The following is a 26,209-nucleotide window of genomic DNA, read 5'->3' on the forward strand; positions in this document are numbered from 1 at the left end:
AGTAAATTAAAGTACTTCCATTTATTTTCTGTAATCTTAGATTTTCAGATTTCCCACATAGCTTGTTTTAACAGTGTAAAACCGCAGGCTACAGACTAGGGGTGTGCCATATCATATCGTTAATACGATAATATCTCCAACATTTTTGAATATCGTGAACGATAATAAACCCTGAAATATCGAGCCATATCACTCATCTCTAATTATCACATCAGGGTACGACCTTTTTTGCTGTTTTTAGCAAAAGACAAATTCTCGCTGCTCTCATTTCCCATTATATATCTACTAGAGACAGATTAAATCTGTCCAGTATTATTAAATTGACTGCAGCACTGAATATATGGAGATAAATAAAGTGCATTATTAGTATTGTGCAGTTGTGTATTCTTGTAAAAAAAAAAAAAATCAGTGTTTTGTCATATCGGCAAGAGTATCGTTATTGCAAAAATACCATAAAATATTGTGATATTTAGGGCCATATCGCCCACCCCTACTACAAACCGATATATATACTCACCTCTGAACGGCGAAAGAGCTAGCGCTTAGCACAGTTAGTAGTTAATGCTAATACTGCTTCAGCAGTGCTAGCTGGGGTTAGCAGCAGGATATAGGCTGATTAATAACTCCTGTATAACACTGTGCTTTAGCAGAGTGGCTTTACGGCTCCTTATAACCTGACTGGTAAAATTCATACATACAGTGCATCGGATTATAAAGCCCACTGATGATTTTTGGGAAAATTAAAGGATGTTTAGTGCACCTTATAGTGCGAAATATACAGTATAAGGATCTATGTGTTGCATGACTCATTACAACTAGGCCTGTCACAACAAAATTTATTTAGTTTCAAGACCAGTTCATTTCACTGATACAATGTTAATTAAATAAGTAAGAATAAGTGTGGTCATATAAGAATATTTGCATGTATTTGCATATATAAAAAGCTTACGTGCATGTGCACCAGGGCCAGTTATTTTATTTTGACACAAATCTAGACAGCTTTTTTGTGTTTTGTTTGTCAGCATTACACTGACATTTTAAATGTATTGGAATATGAGACAAATATTGCCAATAGCAATTTGCAGGAACACTGCACTGTCTACAGTGGGCGGTAATGCCTTCTATGATGCATTTCCGGTACACGTGACACTATATAATTAAGGAATGATAAATATCTGCACATTTTCAGAAATTTAATGTCCTATCTATCTGGCACCCAATGATTTGACTTTATTCCGAGTGTAAAACAGTCCCAACAGGTATCTGAAATAAGCTCCAGCGTATTAGTGTTCTTTTTTTGTAATACTTGATTACGTGTTCTCTGGCTTTAATAACTGCTGTAATCCTTACCTGACAGGATTAGTGCTGTCTCCTGAGACAGGGCCTGTCTATTTTTTGCCCACTCTTCATGAACTGGGCTCAAATTTCTGCTGGAGTTTGAGTGCTTCTATTTTGACTGTTTCACCTGCTGTGCCAGATTGAATTGGGATTGAGGTCTGATGGTTTTGCCAGCCAATTAAAGTGCCCCAGTGTTCCGTCATGTCTGTTGAACCAGTCACACACAGATTTGGACCACTGGGCTCCACAGTTATCCTGCAATGTTAGAGTCAGAAGAGTTTTCTCTCTTGGACTTCACTTGGACACGAAGCTCACAGTTATTGGAAAGTTAGAGGAAAGAGACTGATGTAATCCTTAGTTGACTGGATGGTTCTGTAATTAAAACAAAGGGGGTGCTGCATGTTTCAGAAAAAAGTTAAGTTTTTTGTTTTCTTAAGGATAAAATTAATTTCATAATTGTAGTTTAAGCTATTTTAAACATTCTAACATCTTCTGGAAATTGTGTCCTGAGGTTGCTAATTTGAATCTCAGATCATGCAGCTTCGCCATCAGCAGCCGGAGTCCGAGAGAGCGTAATTGGCCATGATAATTCTGGGTGGGTAGATGGCACTCTCTTCGCCCTCATCACTTCCATTGCTGGCAGATACCGGCATCTGTTGACTGTTGTATTAGAGCTGGGGATCTGTTGGTTGTGTAGTGATGCTGCATTGATGGTAATTCAAAAGGTCAAACAGCTCTGAAAAAAATAAGAGACCACTTAATGATAATTTTTTGTTTCTTGATTTTACCAAACTAAAAACCTCTTGAATATAATCAAGATGAAGATGGGTGATCACAAGTCATCAAACCAAGCTGAACTGCTTAAATTTTTGCACCAGGAGTGATATAAAGTTATCCAAAAGCAGTGTGTAAGACTGGTGGATGAGAACATGAAAAGATGCATGAAAACATTATGATTAAAAACCAGGGTTATTCCACCATCTCTTAAGATTTTATGAATATGAACTTGTTTTCTTTGCATTATTTAAGGTCTGAAAGCTCTGCATCTTTGTTATTTAAACCCTTTGTCATGCCCATTTTACTCAAAAATATACCTATAAATAGCAAAATCAGAGAAACTGACTCAGAAACTGAAGTGGTCTCTTAATTTTTTCCCAGAGCTCTATGCTAACAACTTCATTCATTTAAGTATCCAGATTAAAGATGTATCCAGTAATTGAAATGAGGTGTATATTAACGTATTACATTAGTTCATTTTATATTAAATTGACTTTCTGTATTATTTTATTAGATATGTTAATGCTGACTGATGGAAAAGACAAAGTAAGCTAAGCATCTGGGGCACTGTTGCCTGTTGCTTTTTCTATTGATTTGTTGTAACTGCTTATTATTGCTTTTACAACCTAGGTAATAACCATTAATAAACTCTTTTATAAACCTTTTAGAAACTTTTTATAAGAGAACTTTATAACAAACAGACCTGCAACTAGCAGCCACATTGCATTTTTACTGTATTATCCAGTCTTTTCACCGGTGTTTCTCTATAATACTCTCGTTGTATATATGTTGTCTTGTAGTAGTGGAAGTAAGTAATGGAAAATGTCCTAGAAATATGCTCATTGGTAGGAAACGTGAGGACTTTTGACGGGCAACTTCTCACTCCTAAATTAAGGTGCAAAGCACCTTGTTCTTGGTGCTCCAGCAGGGGGTGCTCATGTATTCTCTATTCATCTATTCTGACTTTCCACACGGAGCTGAATGCCCTCAGTACTAAAAGCACATTAATCCATTCACTAGAGGCATCAAATCACTTAAGTCTTTTTCTCTCAGCCCAGATGAAAGCCCTGCGTTGTTCGCCCTAATCAGTAATTAGGCATAAAAACTATTATTATTGCCGAAATGTCTGGTTTCCTGAGCTTTGTTTTAGGCAAGGACTGCATTCCTTTTTTTCTTCTTCTTCTAAGCAGTGGCAGGTGATGCTTTTTTCTCCTCCCTCTCTCTTCTCTCTGCCTCGACAGGTAAATTGGTGGCAATTGCAGTCATTGATGATAAGGATCCAACAGAGGAAAGCACAAGGTACAAAGAACATTCTGGATTTTTTTTTTTTCTCTTACTCGTAGATTTATCGCAAACAGAAGCGCTGCCATGGCAACGCGCGGAGCCGCATTCAAATGCGCCCGCGCTCCGTGTCAGTTAAGCTTTTCTTGGGTGATGAAAAGATCCTCATTTGAATTCTTCCTTTCTCTCCTCCTCTCTCTCCTCAGGTTAAAGGGTCTCATACAGAGAGTCTCCCGCGAGTACAGGAACGACTTCAACAGGTAAGCTGTGAGGCGGAGGCATAAAGAAATCCAAAAAAAGAAAAAGAAAAAAGGAAACGACGAAAACGAGGCACTCTAGATCATTCTCTGTTAAATTAGAAAGGTTGTGAGACGAGCTGCTGCTGTTTGGCACCTCTTTCTCATCAGCCAAGTCAACATCACCTTATCCTCACCTTGCAACAGGTTTCATTCATATTCGCAGCCTAGCTTTGCTCCTAAAAAAATTCTACTTAATTGAAAAGATAGAACCCAAATCTCCATGCAGCACTGGATCAACCTCCTTACAGATCACTGTAACCTTGAAGAAATGTCTGCAAGTTTAACATTTTTTTGAAGAAACCTGTTTTCACTTTCTACACTATATTTTTCTGCAGAGATCTATCATCTGTTCTGTCTGTGCAAGACAAAAACATGTTTTTTTTTACTTCATAGAGTTTCATAAAACCTTTTCTCTGTTACATTTCTCTTCACCTCACAGCCTTTTTTCCTTCTTTTTAAAGTAATAGTAGTAGACGTTAAAGTAGCAAGATTTCTGAATTGTCCGTTTACACTGCCAAAATCATACAGCTCTGGAAAAAAAGGAGACCACTTCAGTTTCTGAATCAGTTTCTCTGATTTTGCTATTAATAGCTATATCTTTGAAATATCTTATTAATAAACAGTTGTTATTTATGCTATAAACTACAGACAACATTTCTCCCAAATCCCAAATAAATATACTGTTATTTAGAGCATTTATTTGCAGAACATGAGACATGGCTGAAATAACAAAAAAAGATGCAGAGCTTTCAGACCTCAAATAATGCAAAGAAAACGAGTTCATATTCATAAAGTTTTAAGAGTTCAGAAATCAATATTTGGTGGAATAACCCTGGTTTTTAATCACAGTTTTCATTCATCTTGACATGTTCTCCTCCACCAGTCTTACACACTGCTTTTGGATAACTTTATGCTAATCCTGGTGCAAAAAATCAAGCAGTTCAGTTTGGTTTGATGGCTTGTGATCATCCATCTTCCTCTTGATTATATTCCAGAGATTTTTTTAATTTGGTGAAATCAAAGAAACTCATCATTTTAGGTGGTCTCTTATTATTTTCCAGAGCTGTATGTGTATTGGTTTTACAACATAATAAAGTGGCCTAAATCAGAAATTAAACATTCAGATTCAGTGTGTTTTTTGCTGTTTATACTGTTAATCAAATTAAAAGGAACAGATTTGAACCACTTTTACTTGCTGTCTGGGAATGTGGGTGGTGGGAGGAAACACTGAGGATCTATTGGGGAGGCTTTACTACTGTTTTATTACTGACATCCAGACTGTTATGGATTGTGAACAGCAAGATAATTAGAGCAGGCAAAAGAATGATGATCATAAATACCTATGTATTTGTGTATTTATGTGTATTTATATACAGTACATATCAGAAGCAGGGAGTGGTGTGGCCATTGGATACTGGACAAAAAAATAAGACTCAAAATTGACAGCAGATAAACACCTACATTTAATCTATCATGTAATATGATTATAAACCCTTACAGCCGCTGCATTCTCACAGCTCATCATTGGCGTCTCTTGTGAATTAATTTCTAAAGCAGGCACAGCGGGAGGCACACTTACCACTCACTGTCTTTAAGACCAGTCACGCCTCTCGCCTTCCGCTTTCAGCCCAGATAACCGCCTCATCCATGTCTTTACCATCTTTTTAATCAAAGTCTCTCATGCATTCGGCCCCCATTAGGCCTGATTGCATTTCTAAGATCTCCCATATCGGCTGTTAGAGACTCAGCTGTGCTATCTCACCCCCTTTTTTCCGGAAACAAGTCCCTGCAGATTCGGCTCGAGATCGGCGATCTCCTGCCTGGGTTTGACGTTTGCAAGCTTAAACGGTTGTTTTAATTGCGTTAAGCCCGAGACCTCCTCCTGTAGATGTCAAAAAGCGATCAGCCCCAGTGGCTGCTGGGAAGTCGCATATGAAATGAAGCAGAGGCTTTTGACTGGCTAATGAGAAGAGAGCTAACCAGCCCAATGTGGACAGCTACATCACTATGTATGGAGGCACACCGTCCTCTGGATCTAATGCACAGAGAAGTGTGTGTGTGTGTCTGTGTGTGTCTGTGTGTGTGTGGGTGAGTTTGTGTGTGTGTGGCAGTCAGTGGCACAGCAGGGAGTAAGACCGTGTGGAAGAGAAAAAGGGGAAAAAAAAGGAAAATGGACAGAGGTGGTTTTATGGTGAATCAGCTCTGATAGCAGATAATAACAAGTGTACTCTCTTTCATTTTGCCTCCATTTCTGTCCTCCTTCCCTCCCTTTTTTTGACTCAAGCACTTTTGCTTGCTCTAACATTCTCTCTGTCTCTGTCTCTCTCTCTCTCTCTGTCTTTCTTTCTTACTCTCTCCCTCACTTTTACTTTTACTCATTCTTTCACTCTTCCTCACTACTTCACTCCCATATGCCTCTAAGACTTTTACTTGCTCCTATCTTTTCTCATGCCCCTTTCTTCCATCTCTTACTCTCTCCTTTTCTCTCTCCTCCCTCTCACTTAAACTCATTTGTCTCTCTCCCTTTTTCCATTCTCTTGATTGCTATTGTGCTCTCTCTATTGCTCACTATCTCTCTCTCATTTCTTTCTTTTTTTCTAACTCACCTGTCTTTTCATCATTCATCTTTCTTTGTATCTCACTCGCTCAGTCTGATTTTTTTTCTCTGTCGCATATTTGTATTCTCTCATCTTTCTTCCGCTCTCTCTCTCATTTGCTCATATCCCTCTCTCTTTTTTATCCCTCTCTTCACTCCCTCACATCTCAACATCTCTTCTGCACCCAGCTCATAAATTTCTCTCTCTCTTTCTTTCTATCTCTCACTCTCTTTCTATATCTCTCTAATTTTTTTTCTCCTTCATCTTATATTCTTAATTCTTTCACTCGCCTCTCTTTCTTCTTTCCAAATCTCTCATGTACACCCTATAAATTTCATCTTTCTCTCTCTCTCTCTGGCATACTTGATTTTATATTTTTGTCCTTCTCTCTCTCTCTCTCTCTCTCTCTCTCTCTCTCTACTTTTTGCACTTTTTATTGCTCTTGTGCTCTCTCCCTTTTTTATTGGAAGCAAGCTATTGGCATGCAGAAGAATTTATGGACTGGATCAGAACAAATCCAGAACATTTTTCTAATCTGGTCAGTATCCACCAAAAATGTGCAGAGAAAGAGGAATCTGTAAACTGGCAAAAGGGTCATGGGCACCTTAGGCTCAGTGATGTGATCAATGGAGGCTCCACCTCACAACTTACAGGATTTTTAAAGCATTTAGGATAGTGTCTTGTAACCAAACATACTACAGAACACCTTCAGATCTGCCTTGAATGTTCATATTTGTTATAGTGGCACATTGGGGTAATGGGCAGTATTAAGCAAGTGGTGCTAATATTATGGCCAATTTGTTTATGTCATCAAGCTACCTTAGGATGAGCACTGTGCTGATTTATTCTGCTTCTTTATTAATTTTTATTCAAAGAAAAGTCACCTCCTCTGCCAAATAAATTCTAAATTCATCATCACAAACAAGCAGATGACTAATGTTATTGACAGAAGCGCTCAAACAGTTGATTTCAGAGAAAGCTCGGCACTTTCTGAATATTAAAGACACTCTGGTGACTTGGTGTCTTTTTTGCTGATGTGCTCACAGATGAAAGTAATAAACGTATTTATCCAGACACCCATAATCCTTCCTAGAGAGAGAGAGAGAGAGAGGAAGATGAAAACTCTCTCCCTCTGCCCTCCACCAGCTCTCATGGTGCAAATTGAATTCCTCCCAGCCTTATCACTCACACCGGTAGTTTACTTCACTGAGAAGGATGAAGAGGAGTGAGGAGAAGAAATGAGGCAAAACTTTTTTACGTCTTTGTTCTTCTTTATTGAGAGCAATAAAACAGTGGAAGAGAATTAGTTGAAAGTAGGTGTATAAAGTAGGGTTTTACTTGTCTGAGAATTTTGCCAGTCCAATCCGATTCAGATGTTTAGTGTGAATCTTTGAATCATTTGTAGAATTACCTAGCAATTAAAAATCGAATTTTCTCATTTCTGTACAATGTCATATCACCATACGAATTTGTGAAATAATGAAATAGACAGCATGTACAGATTTAAATAAATTTTACTTATTTCCTTTTAATTTCAACATTACAATTAACGTATAATAAATAAACAATTTAGGCAGTTATTAAAACCAGTGCGTGTTTTCACATTTTTATCTATATTTGGTTTATCAAGCGTGCCATTTAGCCCTGTGTGAGGAGTCATGTGACTAAATGTCAGACTGTGTTTGTACCAATCACCATAGCAACGAACTTGAGTTACTGTATCTTTTGCACTATAAGGGGCACTTAAAATCCTTTAATTTTTCCAAAAAAAGAAAGTACGCCTTATAATCCGGTAGTTTTAGCAAAGTTTCTCCAGCACAAAGGCTGTCGTTCAGAGGTGTCGTTCAGAGGTGAGTAAATTGTACTGTAGTCTGCAAGTTGATAGCACACTGGGTTACAGGAACACTCAGGGTTCCTCAGTGTAGCTCTGTCGGGCGGCATTTACCGGCACTAAGTGCTGCTAGCCTCGCTAAAATTTGGAAATCCAAGCTTACTTTAAATAAACAGAATCCAGTACACCTTATGTGTGAAAATAGATTTTAAAAAATAGACATTCATTGATAGTGCGCCTTACAATAGGGTGCGCCTTAAAGTCATTTATTGTCCTTTCTCCAGTGCTCAAACTCCCAATCTCATTTAACATCTCTCTCATCTATTAACAGACAACACAAGAGTGCTAGCTAATAGTGCTGGTTAAGCTTTCATTATAACCAAGAGTATATGGTGAACTCAACAGCTTCGCCCTCCTCCAACCATACCACGCATTAATTTTAATTAATTTTATGATTGATGTCCAGCTAATGATGCAACTAATAGACTTTAAGGGGGGCAGCTGAAATGACTCAGTCCTCTTTTTTTTTTTTGTCTGGAATAAGGTCTGTTAGAATGTGTTGCATTCACCCACTTTATCCACAAGAGAATTCCTGCTTGTGTTGGAAGGAAGACATGTCTCTCCATCCAAGCATGTTTTATTGATCCTCTTATCCTTTACTGGTGACATAAGCAGATAAACAGCAGGGAGACACAACCTACAACATTTTCAAGTGTTTCAAATATCCTCAAGTGTGACAAGTGGAAAAGGAAAATGGCTAAATGGCCACTTCTAATCTCTGCGATTAGAGCTGTCCAAATGTCTCAGTGGGACCCCTTTCTCAGTTTTTAAGGACTAATTGAGGGAGAATACTAGCTGCCAATTCTGTTGTGTAGAGCCCCATGATTTCCGCAACATGGACGGACATGGAGAGTCGATGCATAAAAAGGGATTTTAGATATAAATAGATTTTTTTAAATGTTGCATTATCAGAAAATGTCTTCTTTTACCACCTGATCACTACTTACATCACAGTATTTAGCATGTAAATATGTTGAACGGACAAGCTTCAGGTCTGCCAGTTGTATATATAAAAAAAAAAAGACACAGTGTTACCTGCAGAATTCTGAACACAGCCATACCACAAAGAAGCAATAGCTTTTCTGCTTGTTTTGCCAGTGTACTCTAGAGAAGACATGACAATACACTTGCTGCAAGAATGTTAAATAGTACGTTAAACATACTACACATTAAGCTTTCCCTACCTCCCGGCCGCTGCGCTCCTCCAATAAATGTTGCCTCGCTTTGCCAAACAAACATTCACACAAAGCAATCCAGACTGTTCTCATACAGAGTTCCCCAATGGTGGAACTAAAAAACTACCTTCCACTACCAGATCAGGAGAATCTCTCGCTATCTTTAAGAGACTTCTGAAGACAGAGCTCTTCAAAGAGCACTTACTCTCCTAACCCCTCTAACAAACTACCTACTTACCTCATTTTCTTCTTCCCGTTCCTTTCCTCCTCTATCCCGTTATTTCCCTGTGACCTCCTTTAGGCCCTATCTAAAGATGTTTTACCTTAAACTCCTATTACTTGTGTACTTCACTGTTGTAAGTCACTTTGGACAAAAGCGTCTGCCAAATGTAATGTAATGTAATGTAATGCTTACAACAGTCTCCTTTTCCACACAACAGTATATACTAACCAATACATTTATCAGGCAAAGTGTGAGTGTTAGAATAAACAAACAATTTGAACAAATTAGGTTTCATGATGAATGTTGTTAAAATAAACTCCCAGAATATAAGAACAATCCCATTCAGATTTACCCTTGGTTTTGGAGCAGATAGATGCAGTTGTTATAAATAGACATATGTATGTGTATTATTGTACGCCATTGTGTAGGAGGATTTAAACATTTGTTTGGTTGCTGCAAACATGCTTTCATGTATTGTGGGTGTACTTATTTAATTTTCAAACAATGGGCAACACAGCTGGGAGTGCTACTTCTGCTCTTTTTGCTGAATTAAACCACAATGAATATAACACATTTTAAAGCCCGTTTGTGTCAACTAACAAACTTTTACATTGGCTAAAGTCGAAGGAGAGTCTAATGAAGGAGAAAGTGTGAGCATCCTACTCACCGAGAGAGAGCAGGTTTAACTGTGCTCTCTTGAAACTCTGAACACAGTGTATAACACCAGTGTGAATGGGTTAGGCTAACTGCTGTAGCTTAATAGGTGGATTTATGTATAAATGAGAATTTGTTGTTCTGCCACCAAACATTACACAAATTCCATGTTGTTTAGTTCAAATTCTGATGTATCTTCAGTACATCTTCAGTGTCCAAACAAAGGACTTTGACCTTTCCACTCCAGAGCTTTTAGAGGAGACTGTGCCTCCCACGCTCTCAGGGTTCCTTATTGATGACCTTCAGTCACTAGTCAGACCCAACACCATCCGGAGCTTGTAGTTTCTCTTGAAATTGATGATGTCAGGAAATGGAACTGACAATCCAGTAGACCAGAACACTCCAGAGCTTCTCCCCAGTCTATCACATGCAGTTTACACCAAGCCCATATTTGTCTGGATTATTTTGGTTGGTGCTAAAAGGCCTTGGGGATTCAGAATGATTTGTGAGAGTGAAGTGTTGACTGGGAGATAATCAGGGGTGCCATCTTGAAGGAATGATGCTCATTATTAGGTAATGTGCTCAGTCATAGCAGTCTAGTCCCTTCATTTTAAAGGACACCATGATAAGCAGTCCCAGTTTTTATCATTTGATTTGAAGTATTTGCTGATATTGAGTTCTGATCTGATACTTTGGCAGTGCAGTAAAAAAAGGAAACACATCCAAGTTGTACTTTAAGTCAACTTTTGAATTTTTTTTTAATTATTGTAAAACCATTTTTAGCGTCAAATAAGTACTAAATTGACTAGATAATCATATAAATGATTTCCATTTAAATATGCATTCTTTCTTAAATAAACAAATTACAAAATGTCACACAACCACAATTGTGTGGTTTATTTTTTTGGATAATTAAGATCATGTTTTTTTTTTTTGTTGTTGTTCTGGAAGTTTTATAATTTTGGGATTGAGAGCGTAATAATTGTGTAGTGTGGTTTAGGCCTGGCCAACTAGACTTTTTTTTTTTTTTACTGTATAATAATGTCTATATTATAGTGGAGATTTTATTTATTTATTTATTTATTTTTTGCCCATATTCCAACTTGGAAAGAGGAAACACCTTGTGTAAGAGAGAGAGTGAGAGCGCCATAAAGACGTTATATTGACAGTTTGGAGGAAAATGAAGCATGGAGGAAAGTAGCGGATGGCTCAATAGGCAGCTTGCTGGATTAGCCTCTGTGCTAGCCGGCCATAATTCAGCGTTGATGATCTGCGCGACTACCCAAATGTTAATGTCAAAAGTCGAGGGCGCAAAAATACCAGGTGAAAAAAAATTAACCAGTGTGTATTAAAATTGTCCAGGCACACAGAACGGACAGAGTGACCCTGACTCCCCCCCAAACTGTCAAAACCACCCCTTTCAAAACTCCAAAAAAAAAAAGCACAAACTGCTGCAGCAGGTACTTCACACAGCGCAAGAGAAAAAAAAAACACCCGAGAGGAGAAAAATAAAGCTCGAGAGCAACATTTTCTTCAGTGCACACATAATTATCTTTTTTTTGCTCGCTAGTTCCACATTTGTGCTCACGAGAAGTTAATTTACACACTCACAATTTTAAAACACGCTGGTTAATTTTTTTTTCATCTATTAGTTTTGTGCCCCCGACTTGTATTTTTGCGCCCTCGACTTTTGACATTGATGTGACGCCATATTATTCGACTCCAATTTCTGATCACGTGATTGGATCGGGGACATTTTCTACCAGTTACATGTATGGAGAGGAGATGGATGGTTTGTCTGTTGCATATGCAGTAAATATTTGAGTCACTTTGACCTTTTCCACTTTGTGTAAAGGAACGTTTTGAATAGTAGTTAGTTGTGCACATTTACAAAAATACAGTCAATAAAGCGCCGTTTTTAAAGGCTTACACAGACATGCCAAAAGTCATTGGAAAGCATGTGAATTGATTATGAAATGTTACCTCAGGTGATGGCTTGGGAATGGTCATATCTGTATAAATATAATTTGTAGAGAGGTGTTATCTTGTAATTGTGTCGCTGAACACTTGTCAGCATGCTGATGGCAAGGTGACAAGATTTATCATTTGATTGGGGACTAATAGTGGGTGTCAGATGGATGAGAGATTCCATTTTTATTCAAGCTGTGCATGGTACATAGCAATAATCATGGGACACAATAATTCTTCACTATGAAATGTGTATTATATGTGTTATTAAAAAAAGTGATTTCCCAGATAAGCATCTTACTTATTATTATTCATAATTTTCTCAGGGATATAAAACTTTTACATGATACTACGCGCACACACACACACACACACACATGCACATACAGTGTGTGGATGAACTTGCACATGCATGCAGATATGTTAACAGTAAGGTCTTCTTAGTGCAAGTGACACCAGTGTTATCAACTGAATGATACAGAGAGAGATAAACTGCAGAATTCCTTCAGCTTGTTCATTGAAGTTTTATTAGCTGTAATGAAAGAGAAAGACGGTTGAGGGAGAAAGATAATGAGCGAGACTGTAGAGAGAGAAAGAGAGAGAGAGATAATGCACAGATCACTAGCTTTCACAGGTAAACACCACACACTTTCAAAAGTTTCAGAGCAGTCATGCTGTATTTCAGAGCTTCAAATCTGCACTGGCACTCGAAGCAGCGAGGACCAATGGGATTTCCTCTCAGAGTGATGGAACATGTCAAATTTATTTAACTATCAAAGGACTTTTTCTGTAAAGTGGAAAAGTAATTGAAATTTCTTTCTCTTTAAATCTTCAGGGATTTCCAGTTTGGCCATATGGATGGTAATGACTACATCAACAGTCTCATCATGGGGTGAGTCTTCTTTTTCTCTTTCTTCACTGTCTCATCTCATCCTTTCGTCCTTGAGCATCAGCACTCAGTAACCTCAGACGGAAGGCCTAGCGTTCTGTACCTTCTCAGCTGCTGCAGCAGACTCTGATAGACTGGAGGAGGAAGTTTTTGATGTAGCGTTGCTAAGCTGATGTAGTGGCTACAAGAGTTTTTTGTCACAATGGGGACATAGAATATTAGTGTATAAGACAGTATTTAACATACACATAACACAAATGTCTTGAATATATAAACATGATTATGATTTCTTCATATTTGAAATACTGTTAAGTAATGCTGGGCAATATGGGAAAAATCATATATATATATTTTTTATCACAATAACGATATATTTCATGATATACCTTATTTAAGTATGTTTTCAGTTATATAATATCATTGCTTACTTTTTTCCAACTTTATTTCAAAGTGATATTAAACCCAACTTTTACAAATGATAATTACTACCTTTTAGTGCAGCAATACATATGTGTCAAATGAAAACAGAACAATGCATCTCCATCGTTCAGTCGCAAACCGGCGTGTCCGCGCAATAATGTAAAGCAGCGTCATGTTGCAAAACCACATTATGAAGCTTTTTTTGCGAAGATTACTTTATTATCACTTATATAAACCGAGTTTATGCAAAGTGACCATGGCAATACATTTCATAGTAGCCTACTTTATATATTTGCATGAATAATTGATGAATTTACTGTAAAAAAAAAAACCGATAGGGACGATAGAAGGTAAGTAGCACGATAGACACTTTTCTATCATCTTAGCGATATTTATCATCATATCACCCAGCACTACTGTTAAGTTAATTGGTGTTGGATATAGTCACTTTTTTTGTAGTGCTTTTTTTTGTTAATTTGTAGTGCTTGTGCTGCTCTGTACCTCACTGTCACTTATGTTTAGGGGGATTCTTATTCTTCCATGCGTGCCTCTTATTGTCATTTTGTGGATTGAGGAAGTAGTACTTGTGTTAACAAGCCGAAACATTCAGTTACACAACAGTTTAGCACCCCACAGAGGAATAGATTTAAAAGCATGTTTATTTTTAAAATAGCAGAGGCTATCAGTAGGTTTAATGTCATATTGAATGGGTAATAGTAAATGAACTGTGATAACAGTAATAGCTGATGCAGGGACATATTTATGTATTGGCTTGTTATCTCTATAGTGGGAGATGCAAACATGTGTAACTGTGAAATAGTTTCTGTTTCTAAACATATGTACCATTAACAGGAAGAGCGGAAATAAAGAGATAAAAACACACCATTATATTAAGGCGTGCATGTTTTAGATTAGCACAATATTATAGGTTTTTCTTTCTCTGTCTGAGTGTTTTGCTCAGTAGGAGGAAGAAGGTGCTTGAACCTTTAAGCTGCATAATGAAGTTTGTGTGTGTTTTCACTCTTCCCTGCAGTGTGTGTGTGTGTGTGTGTGTGTGTGTGTGTGTGTTGGTCATTTTGCAGGCCAGACTGAAGGTTTGTAGGGCTAGATGAATTGTTTGTATAGCGAGAGTGTGTGTGTTAGTGTTTACCTTGCAGACCACCCTGCACCAGTCATTTTGTGGATTGAGGGAGTGTGTGTGTGTGAGAGAGAGAGAGAGAGAGAGAGAGAGAGAGTGAGAGAGAGAGATTGTGTGAGTTTGAGTTGGAGGATTAATTGTCCTCCTTTGCAGAATGAAATCCTGGCCTGTCAATGAGCTCTAATCCCGTCCTGCGGGATCTCCATGGAAATAAATCTGATGTTTTATATTTCCAGAATACAGCTATTCACCCACTCTCCCTGCCACACACACACCGTCTCTGTCTCTCTTTCCTTTCCTTTCCTTCTCATTTCTTGCTCTCTTCTCCCTCTTTTTCTCTCTCTCATTCTTTCTCTTTTATTCCCATTTTCTCCCATATTATCTTTTATTCTCTCATTTTATTCAATCTCCTGTTTCTTTTGCGTTTTCTCTCATGTTCTCTTATTCTCTGATTTTTATTTTTCACTGTCTTAATCTCTGTATCTGTCTTCTTTTCATTTTCTTTTTCTCTCTCATGTTTTATTTCTCTTATATTTAATGTAAGTCTATTTCTTTCCCCTTGTCCATAATTTCATGCATTTTCTCTCTCTCTTGTTTTTTCCTCATTGTTTCTCGCTTTTTTCCCCTCTTATTTTGTTGTTCATCTCATCCCTTCTCATTCTTTCTCCTTTTACTATTTTCTTCTGTTTGCTCTCACTCTCTTAATATCTGTATCGGTTTTCTTTTCATTTTTCTTTTTCTCTCTTATTTTTTTGTTTCTCTTATTTTTAATGTTAATCTATTTCTTTTTCCTCATTCATCTTCTCATGCATTTTGTCCCTTTCTTGTTTTTATCATTTCTCGCTTTTCTCCTTCTTCTTTTTCTTGTTCCTCTCATCCCTTCTCGTTTTTTCTCATTTTACTATTTGTTCTGTTCTTTTTCTCACTCTCTTGTTCATTTTCTAATTCTAACTCTTTCATATACTTTTATTCTCTCATTCTTATTATCTCTTTCTCATTATGTTTCATTTTTATTTTTTGTTTCTTATTTCCATTTTCACTGTATCTTATAGCAGTTTATCTTCTTCCTATTCCAGTCTCTCTTTTTATTCCATTTCTGTTTTTTATTCTCTCATTTTATTCTCTCTCTCTCTCTGGATGAGTATAGACAGTGGGGGTGTTTGACCGTTGATCTGAGCTCTCGTGCTCTGAATCTCAGGCTGAGTCAGAAGCGTGTTTGAGGATCAGATTAACAGTAGGCCGGCCTCCTCCTGCTGTGCATATTGAATGTAATGGCTGGAGAGAGACTGGCGAAAGAGGGAGAGAGAGAGAGAGAGGGAGAGAGAAAGTTCCAGCTAATGGCGCTGCTAAAATCTGACAGACTGTTGATGGCCAGTGTGTTAGCTGCAGATTCATGCCATAATTTATTGTTCTGTATTTGAGCTGCTCTAGCAATAAGAGTGCTTCTCCTAGTGCATCAACTGTAGCTCTGCATAGCTGTATTCTAGCTGCAGCTCTATATTACATTGTTTTTATTATTATTGTAAATTATACTGAATAAGAATGTTTGGTATATATGTAGGTATAAAATAACGTAACGTCTTGGGAGTTAAATGATTCACAAAGTTTATAATTTGATAGATACATCACAGGGATTTCCTGATACAGTATGTTTTTTAGCAAAACTGCAAAAACCGTTCCGATTCCTCAGTGCTCCATGTCATGTTACAAAGATTTTTCACAGTACTACATAAAATTAAAACCATGTTATGTCATCAGAAAGCCACAGAAGATATGCTGCCTTAAGTTTTACACAGAATAAAAAACAGCATTACCTATTGTCTGTTATGTTTGTCAAAAAGCAAAGTTATGATATTATTATCCTAGTCCTGTACAGCTTGTATATTTCAGCCTAAAAGGAGGTAATAAACTAAAACCAAGTGTGATCAGTAGTGAGTAGTAGCTTTATTTTATTTCATAAAATGTGAATAGTGTGTAAAAATGAACTTGAACCTGCCGTATGTCGTACGTTTGGCTTCCCCAGCTGGCATTCTCTGTAGCATGAGCGAGAAGGTGGCTAGGTGCTTGATTTCAGAACCGTAAGGCAATAAGACTGAATAAAAATGTCTAAATTCAGTGATTAAGAGGTATGTCTCGATACTTTTGATCATGTACTGGATGATCTGTGTAATTATCTTTTTAGCATGTTTTGGGATTGTCAAGTATACCTTAGTTGGCACCAATCATTTGAATTTTTTTTTTTTGTGTAACTTCCATGTATTCATTTTTGAGGCCTGTATCAAACATGGTGTGTTATTTGTTTACATTATCTTTACTTTTTGTATATATTGTAGTTATATGTTCCAGTAATTTAGTTTTCAATTTAAATATCTTGTTTTTTAGACAGTTTCTAGACAAATAGATGAACAGTCAGTTCCAGTTTCAACTGCTCCCAGGTTAGAACACTGTGCTTCACCACATACTGCGTTTAATATTATTCACATGTTAAAATATTTACATTTTTCTGCTGTATTTCCACACCTTCTCCTCGACGTGTCTTGTGCTGATGCAAGCATGTGAACATACACAGCATGTCGCGTGTAGGTGAGGCTGTGTTTGCACTGAGACTTGTTTGCCCCTGTAGCGGTTTCATGTTTCTGACAAAGCAGGAGCTTTTAGCATCTTGTTCGCTCCGTCGGGGCCGGTTGCCAGGCGCAGGACTCAGTGTTGAATGTCCAAGTGAGCTTGCTGTGACTGTCTGATGGGGAAGTGGTTTCAGCTCTTTACAGAATGCAGTTTAAATAATAAGAATGCAGTCAGAGAATTAACTGACTAGGGACGTGCCCTTTTGCATCGGTCACCATTATATCAGCATCATTAAACCAATAAAATGTTTAATAATTGTTAATTTCTTTAATTGTTGCTGTTTTTATGCTGTCACAAGATATTCTGCACTTTTATGGTTACATTTTATGGTTACATTTTTTGTTACATTTCATTATTTAGTTTTTCTTGTTGTTTGTGAAATACAATAGGTATTTCAGAGTTGTGTATGAATGCTTCATATGAAACTGTTCCTCGTCTTTCATTGTCTGCAGTAGCTAAGAAAAAAAAAAGCACCGTGTCTACATCAACTCATAAAATAATATTCGTGGCCTCGCCCACCTTGGCTCGGGACAGCCCACAGACAGAGCTTACAGCACATCAAAGTCCCAGAGTCCACTCTATATCATAAAATCCGACCCGAACAGCGCTCACTTTGACCGGTATCTATCGAGTTGTGCCGCCTTGTCAAACCGTGCTTCCCTAGTGTATATTTAAGGTCTCTGTAGAACGTGAAATCAACTGGAGATCCAGTTTAAATCTATAGTTTTGTACACAAGATAGCTAACATTAACTAGCTGTGTAAACAGAAGCTGTAAGCTCTTTCTTAACTACAGCCCTGCTTCAACTCTGCCCGTAGACTGTCCTGAGACAAGGTGGGCGAGGCCATAAACTCGCTGGTTGACCTAGACTTCTGAGCCTTTCCAGATCGACTCGTTTTCTGAGGCTTTTCTTTTACTAGCTACTGCAGACAAGGGAGGCTGAGAAACAGTTTCATATGCAGCATCATATAGAACTCATAGAGACCTATTGTATTTCACAAAAAAACAAGAAAAGGAGATTTTAGCGGAAGGAGACATTTAAAATTTTATTGCCAAATTCTACTCATTCGTTCCTGTTACTTAAAACATAAAAAGTAACAGGAATGAGTTCCAGTAACAGGAATGAGTGCCAGTAACAGGAGTGATTTCCAATAACAGGAATGAGTGCCAGTAACAGGAGTGAGTTCCAGTAACAGGAACGAGTGCCACAAGACGTAAATATCGTAAATTTTTTTCGTAAATATCACATATATAAACATGCAGTCAAACATTTCTCTAAAATAAATACTTTCTTGAGAGAAAATGAAAGGAATTAGTGGACTTGCTTTTAAATATGTTTTTTTTAAATCTCACATGAGTTTTGTAACCATCTTTAGCTTAGAAACCTTGTAAAAATGAATTAAAGCTGCCTGAGATTGACCAATACATTTTTGGAATAGATAAATACATGTGTTATTAGATCCAGAGTTGAAAAAAAAATATATATATACGTTTAATTTGGAAGCGTTACAATAAGCAAATGGCATCTATTGGGTGGAATGGCCCATGTATAGGTTAGCAGGTTGTATTGTTGTGTGGGCTGCTGCAGCTCAGTTTCTCTATAAAGTGTATATGTGTGTGCACGCTCTCTCTGAGCCACATGCTTGTGGCCTGTGCTGTGTTGCGGTTGTCAGCTATCATTTGTAAAGGTCAGGGTGAAAGTGAGTGGCGGAGCCCCGCTGTGGCCCAGCCAAGTGCACCATTTACATAATGATGGAGTTCAGATTTACAGTCTGCCGCCTTTTCATCCAGCAGGACACACCTGAGCTGCACTAATTACTTCCACAGAGAGACTAACTGTAACACTGCATTTATACAGTGCGACAGGTTTGATCTCAGAACCTGTTTATGCATTCCTGCTCCATTCCATTTTTATTAATATTAATGTTGAAGCATATGTCAGCTAATATAAGGAAAAAAAGGCATTCGCATTATACACTTTTTTTAGAAAGCTCATTTAAATATTTTTAATGCCTGTAAATACAGATAGTGAGAAAAAAAATACATATATTATGTGGTGTAAGGACACTATTTGCCTAAAAGTTTGAATTAAGGTTTGCAAAGTCTTGCCAATACAATTGAACACTCTAGAACAGTGTAAAGCCCTGAGCATAGCAAAGCTGTGGAGCAGTGAAACTGTGTTTTCAGGATCCATCCAATACTTTTGGGATATATTGGGGAGTTCTGGATGAGGTGGTGTGATAATCATCTGACCAAATATCCAAAGTCTGATTGAAAATGTTTAACTTCTCTGGACTGGAAAAAATACAAAGACAATAGAAATAGATCATAGAATAATTCCTAGAATAAGAAAATTGAATCTGGTCTAACCAAAATCAGATCCTTGTTTTGTTTTTTTTGTATTAGAAAAAAAAAATCTGATTAAAATCTAATTAAAATCCAGATTCAACCTTCTTCTTAAATGTATTAAGATCAGTAAAACCCCATATATTGTTAGAAACTGTGTCCATCATTCCTACTTCAGGCTAGACAATATGTTATTATGTTAATTGAGTAAGTTTTAATAAGTTAAAATTAGTTAAGTTATTGAGTTATGTTAGGCTGTTCTCTAGGGGTGTGCTATATCGCATCAGATGCAATAATATCGCCAATATCTTTGAATATCGAAAATGACATTATGCTCTGAAAAATCGTGCCATGTTCCCCCACCTCATAATCACATCATTGCACAGTTTTGCTGTTTTTAGGAAAAGAAAAATTTACACTGTTTTAATTTTTCATTATATATCCACTAGAGACAGATTATATCTGTCCAGTATCATTCATTTTTCTTCAGTCCTGAATATATGGAGATATTTGGATAGTATTATTAGTATCATGACATTCTGGATCATTGACTTCTGTTACAAATCTGATAAAATTCTTGTATTTTTTAATATCTCAGTTAGTGTTGTGCCATTTTATATCGTATGCAGTTTTTAATTTTTAATTAAATTTTCATTTTGTTGCAGTAGTGTATTCTTGAAATAAGTTTTCAGTGTTGTGTTATATCGCCAAAAGTATCCTTATCGCAAAAATACCATGCAATATCATGATATGATTTTAGAACCATATCGCCCACCCCTACTGTTCTCTTTAAAAATGGAAGACGCAAAAAAAACGCAAACATGTAGTCAAAAGGTTTTTGTAGCACAGCAAAAAATATATTCCTCCACAAGCATCCAAGACATATTAAGGACGTTGTAACCATACCTTGACACTCTTCTTTTCTTGTGTTTTTCTTTTTTTGTGTTTTCCTGTCTACAGCGAGGTGTCTGTGCCGTCCATCATCATTCTCAACACATCCAATGAGCAGTACTTCCTGCCCAGTGAGCCGGTGGAGAGTCTGGAGCAACTGGTCCATTTCATTAGGAGCGTTCTGGACGGCTCGGCTCAGGTACCCCACATTTTGCACTTACTCCTACTTCAAAATGCAGAAGTAATATATTAGACATTTTGGGATAACGATTAGATTTAAAGTGTCAGTCTGTATTATTTTGTTTTTTAAACTGAAAGCAGAAGCATTTCTGAGTGGAGAAGGGATAAAATATTGTGTTTAATGGTACCGGTGTGCAGGAACAACCATCTCAGCTAAGCGTAATATATTTATTCTAAAAACTGTGGTGTCTGGTTGCTTTTCGCTAGAGTTCTTCTGGCCACGTAACGCGTCTTTGCGTATTTACGTCACACGTACAGCTAATAAAAAGAGGATCTGGCTCAGTTCTACTGAACGGTAGCAGCTGGTGGAGAAATGGAGACTTCAGAAGGTGAAACTCAGACCTCATTCACCCATAGTAAAACAAAGTGTCTCTCTCTCTCTCTCTCTCTCTCTCTCTTTCTCTTTCTTTCCCTGACTGAACATAACCTGGAATCGGATTCATTCGCTCTGAAAGGAGACCGCATCACACCTGCCCAGTTTAAAATGATTCTTCCGCATGCTCTGTTTAATTACCCATTCTCACCTGAGAGGGCGCTAAATTCCCTCAAATCCCAAAATTTACAGACATCAGCTTTACTAACACAATTATGCCATAAATTACAAAGTAATGCTTTATATTTGCATTATGTGTTTTAAAACCACACTGTAAAAATAGCTTAATAAAAAGGCTTATTGTTCTTATTTACAAAAGAAACCCCTTCTCATTTAATTCAAGTGAAATAACATCATGTTTTTCTTATTGCTAATGATTACATTTTTAAACAAAATTTAAACAGTGTTCTCCAGATTCAGGCCACTGTAGTAAAGTTTTTCCACTGTGTTGAACTGGGTTTATTTTTTATTTTGACTTTTGACAGATCTCCTTGTAAAAAAAATGGAATTCATAATCTTTTTAAGGTTGTATAATAATTGTGTTGTTCAGCACAGATACAGCCCAGAGGAAGTTGAATCCATGGTACTCGGCTCTAATTAGGGGACTGTAAAGCTGTAAAAGTTTTGGCCAGAGAATGTTATAGCAAGACACAAAAAAAAGAAAAAGAAAAAGAAACGACACAGGAAAGCACTGAACTGTGCAGTACTGCATCTCAGAATGTAACTCGCATTTGTATGAAGTGTGTATATTCTGTTCTCACTGCCCCATGAGTTACTCTGGCTGTTTTGCCCAATACAGAGACTTGGCCTCCAAAAAAGAGTGACCTCAGAGACTGCAAACTGCAAACTTTTGGGGAAAAGTAGAGCACTAGAGGTCAGAATTCTAGAGTAGCAGCTAAAGCCTTGCAGACCAAGCCAGGCTCAGGTAAAGCCGCATATTGGGTATAAAATGTTCCTGGAAAAGAGAATGTTGGCCAACAAGCTGGTGAGCTGCTAAAGTTAATATACTGCTATGTTAAGGTTAGTCAAAAGATATATTTTTTTATTCCAACCATGATGATTAGTTTTAAGATAGCTTCTTAAACCCCAAAGACTGTTATCTGAATAGGAAATACCTAACTTAAATGTTTCAAAGGAATATTTGTAAATAAAAAAACTGTTTTAAATAATTTATCATTTTATTCTTTATATTTATTAGTTTATATTTTAAGATTAATAACAAAACTAGGTTAAGCTTCAGTGGGTATAAGGGTGGCATTCAATCTATTACAGTGCCTTAAAAATATATATATTTTTTAATTGTTTCATGTTATACCCACAAACTTACATTTATTTTATTGGGATTTAATGTATCACTAGGCCAACAAATTGCCAGTAATTTTAAGGTGCAATAAAAAAAATTATACATGGTAAATGTGCTATGTATTTTATTCAGCCTCCTGGGTCAATACTGCGTAGAGCCACCTTTCGCTGCAATTACAACTGCAAATCTTTTGGGGGTGTGCCTCTATCAGTGTTGCACATCTACAGACCAAGATTTTTGCCCATTCTTCTTTGCAAATATCTCTAGCAAAAATATTCACAGATTTTCAATGAGATTTAAGTCAGGACTTTGACTGGGCCATTCTAACACATGAATATTCTTTGATCTAACCGTTGTTAAACCGTCTAGCATATTTTTTGCACTATAAGGTGCACCATATATATATAATAAGTATATACTGTAAGGTGTACTATCAATAAAAGTCTATTTTCTGCACCGGATAATAAGGTGCATTATTTTTAAAGTCAAACAAGAGCTGGATGTTAATCGATAAAGATTTCTCTCCTGAAAACTTAATTTGCGTGAGTAAATCGCTTCCATTTATTTACAGTAAGCTTAGATTTCCAGATTTCCACTAAGGCTAGCCAGACAGCGCTACACTGAGGAACCCTGACTGTTCCAGTAACCCAGGGCGAATGTTAGCTATCTGTTCGTCCCACTTAGCTTGTTTTAACACGTTAAACAAGAAGGCTACAGTCCCATATACTCACCTCTGAATGGCGAAGAGCTAACTAGCGCTTAGCGGGGTTAGTGAGTAATGCTAATGCTGCTCCAGCAGTGCTATCCAGGGTTAGCAGCAGGCTACAGTCCGATATACTCGCCTCTGAACGGCAAAAAAGCTAACTTGTGCTTAGCACAGTTAACTGGTAATGCTAATGCTGCTCCAGCAGTGCTAGCTGGGGTTAAGAGTAGGCTACAGGCCGATAATACTCACCTCTGAACAGCAGAAGAACTAGGGCTTAGCACGGTTAGCAGCTAATGCTAAAACTGCTCCTGTCTCCAGACTCATTGCTGGAGAATTAAACTATAGAACTAAACTGTAACGCTGCACTTCAGTGGAGTGGCTTTACTGCCTTTTACAACCTGACTGGTAAAGCAGACTGATGATTTTTGAGAAAATTAAAGGATTTTAAGTGCATTTTAAGTTTTTTTCATCATTAATATTTCTGTTAATGGTAATGTGAGCAACCTTACCTACTTACTTATCAAGCCTGATAAATTCCAGCCTGATGGTTAGGCTGCATCTGCATCTTGCAGCTAAGCTCCTAAGCAGTCCCGAACATTACCCTCCGAGTCTTCATTTCTCTGTAATTTACCACATTTTCTCTCTTATTATGCTGAGCTACTGTGAGCCTGTGCCACTTTTCATTATCATAGTTCTACAGAAGCCCAGATTCTAACAGTTCCTCCCACCTTTCTTTCACTCAGGTTCATTACCACACATCATCCTCATCTATCTGCCTCCCTCTAGCTACTCTGCTCTTCCTCACTTCACTTCATTATCACATGGCTCTCTCGTTTGTCCTGGTGTCGACGTAGGGCACTGTCACTAGTGTTCTCCTAACCTAACACCTTCGTGCGGTCTCAATTTCTCTGAACCGTCTCAGAGCAGATTCTAAGCCAGTTCAATCAGTTCAGTCACACCCTTCATGTTCTGGAAATACCTCAAATCAAAATAGCATGTGGTTCGTTATTATTATTTTTCTTTTCTTTTGATGAGCTGCTGTTTACTGTGTATTTCAGTTCTATGGCTCGATTGTAAACCTGGTTAAACAGGCCAATATATAATAGGCCTGTCATTATAACGTTTTTTTTTTTTTTTTTTTTTTTCTTTTTGGACGATATATTGTTCCAGAAAGTATTGTCATTTTAAAACCATTTCATTCCACTAATAAAATGATAATATAACAGCCTAATTATGCACATGAAGATCTAATATGAATTGTTAAATATATGTGGATATTGCAATTTAAGTAATGTTTAAATATCCTAAATAAAAAAAAATAAAAATGAAAAGAAAAACACTGTTTTTAAAAGTCATCATACAGGCTGTCCTCACTAAATAGATGCAAAGTGGTATTATTGAGGTCAGCAAATAAAGGTCATGTAGATTTTACATATTACTGATTAACCCTCCTATTATCTTTGGGGTCAGTTTGACCCCATTTAATGTTTAAAGCCTCTGAAAAACGGGTTGATATTAGTTTTGTGATTCATATTTACAGTCTTCTTCTAGTTTGACAAAGACAATAAGATGTTTCAAATATATCAAATTCTATGTCTGTTTTATTAGGCTGTTATATTGGCGTAAAACATAAGAAATCTCTATATTTTATACATATTTGTATGGTAATAATGTCAAGCTCACTTTTACATTCAGTTTTATTATCTTTCTCTAAATTTACCTTCAGTTTAGGCCTTGACTTAACAACACAGTGCTTATAATACTTATATAATAATAATAAACCACTTATAATAATACCAAAACCAGTAATAATTTGTCAAGTAAACATAAAAAAACAGGTAAGTAAACTTTGCTAACATGTTTAATTATCTGGAATTATAATCATTTTTTGGAGGTTTAAATTGCTGGAATCATATTGATTCAGAGAATAAAGGGTGTTACTAAATTGGAGGATAGCAGGAGGGTTAAGACTGTCATAGTAAGTTCATTATTCATTTATCTTACAAAATATAGACATGACATCAATCATTTTGTAGGGCTGCAACTAATGATTATTTATTAGTCAACTAATCTGCCGAATATGTTTCTAATTAACCAATTATTTCTGCCATGCCCTCCCTCTCTGCTTGCTGTGGGTCCAGCTCCTATTTCAAGCTTTCACTATTGGTTCAAAACGATAGAAACAGCTGAACATGGGATTAAAATGCATTCAAATGTCAAGAACTTTGTTCTTTGAATGTGGAAGGTGCTAATAGCGAGGAAATGTGAAATTTGTTGTGATAGGGCACTTTTGGAGACACAGGCCGAGTTGAGTGTTACTCTTCTAACATTGTTTTTCTGTCCGTAGTACTTTGTGTAGTGCTACAAATGAACCATTAGTCAACATTTAGTGAACATTTGCAGTCGACATTTTTTTATAATCAACATTGTCGATTATATCGACTAATCGCTGCAGCCCTATCAATTTGGCTGATCTCAATTTTATCCATTGTCTTTACTTTTGTCTGTAAGAATATTTTATCAAGTCACACAATTACCAGTTTATTAAAAAAATATATTTTTTTATGGTGTGATTGCTTTATTATGCCTTTATTTTATTATTATACCAATGGCATCAAATGGTCTTAAAATGACCATACTATTGTTTATTGCAGTTATTTCTGGAGGAGTATATTGGCAAAAAATAATAGTTATATTGGCATTTTAATTACTGATTACTGATTTTATATGATGGTATTTTTTTTAGATTAGCAGTCGAGTCATTCTTGTTTATTTATTGTCGATTAATCTGTTTTTTTTTTTCATAGTAAATCTTTTAAATGCAACTACATAATTTTTATTAAGTATTTGTGTATTAATCTCTTTTTGGTAGGCCTGTCACAATAATTAGTACACACAATAATAGTTATTCATTTTCATTTCTGTGATATATCGATAATACAGGTGCTGGTCAACGAATTAGAATAATTTGAAATAGTGCAATCATGAAATTCTTTGAATGCATTTTTTGTGCAGAAAGCAAATCAGGTGTTCACCGCACCTGTCCTACTCGTTAGACTAATCACAGAACTCGTTA

The 26,209-nt window shown here is 36.8% G+C and overlaps 1 protein-coding gene across 2 annotated transcripts in view; it reads left to right on the top strand.

Moving 5' to 3' along the window:
- The window catches only part of tmx3b (thioredoxin related transmembrane protein 3b), a 97,461-nt gene that overhangs the window by 53,023 nt on the left and 18,229 nt on the right, over nucleotides 1-26,209 (top strand). For both annotated transcript variants that reach the window (XR_007424043.1, XM_022662389.2), the window contains exons 11-14: nucleotides 3,357-3,414; nucleotides 3,603-3,656; nucleotides 13,039-13,095; nucleotides 20,581-20,710. Coding sequence is in view for 1 of the 2 variants with exons in the window: in XM_022662389.2 (XP_022518110.1) it covers nucleotides 3,357-3,414; nucleotides 3,603-3,656; nucleotides 13,039-13,095; nucleotides 20,581-20,710 (299 nt within the window). In the remaining variant the exon portion in view is untranslated. The remainder of the gene's footprint in view (nucleotides 1-3,356; nucleotides 3,415-3,602; nucleotides 3,657-13,038; nucleotides 13,096-20,580; nucleotides 20,711-26,209) is intronic.

This window comes from Astyanax mexicanus, chromosome 1 (genome assembly GCF_023375975.1).
Source record: "Astyanax mexicanus isolate ESR-SI-001 chromosome 1, AstMex3_surface, whole genome shotgun sequence".
In the NCBI taxonomy this organism is placed as follows: Eukaryota; Metazoa; Chordata; class Actinopteri; order Characiformes; family Acestrorhamphidae; genus Astyanax; species Astyanax mexicanus.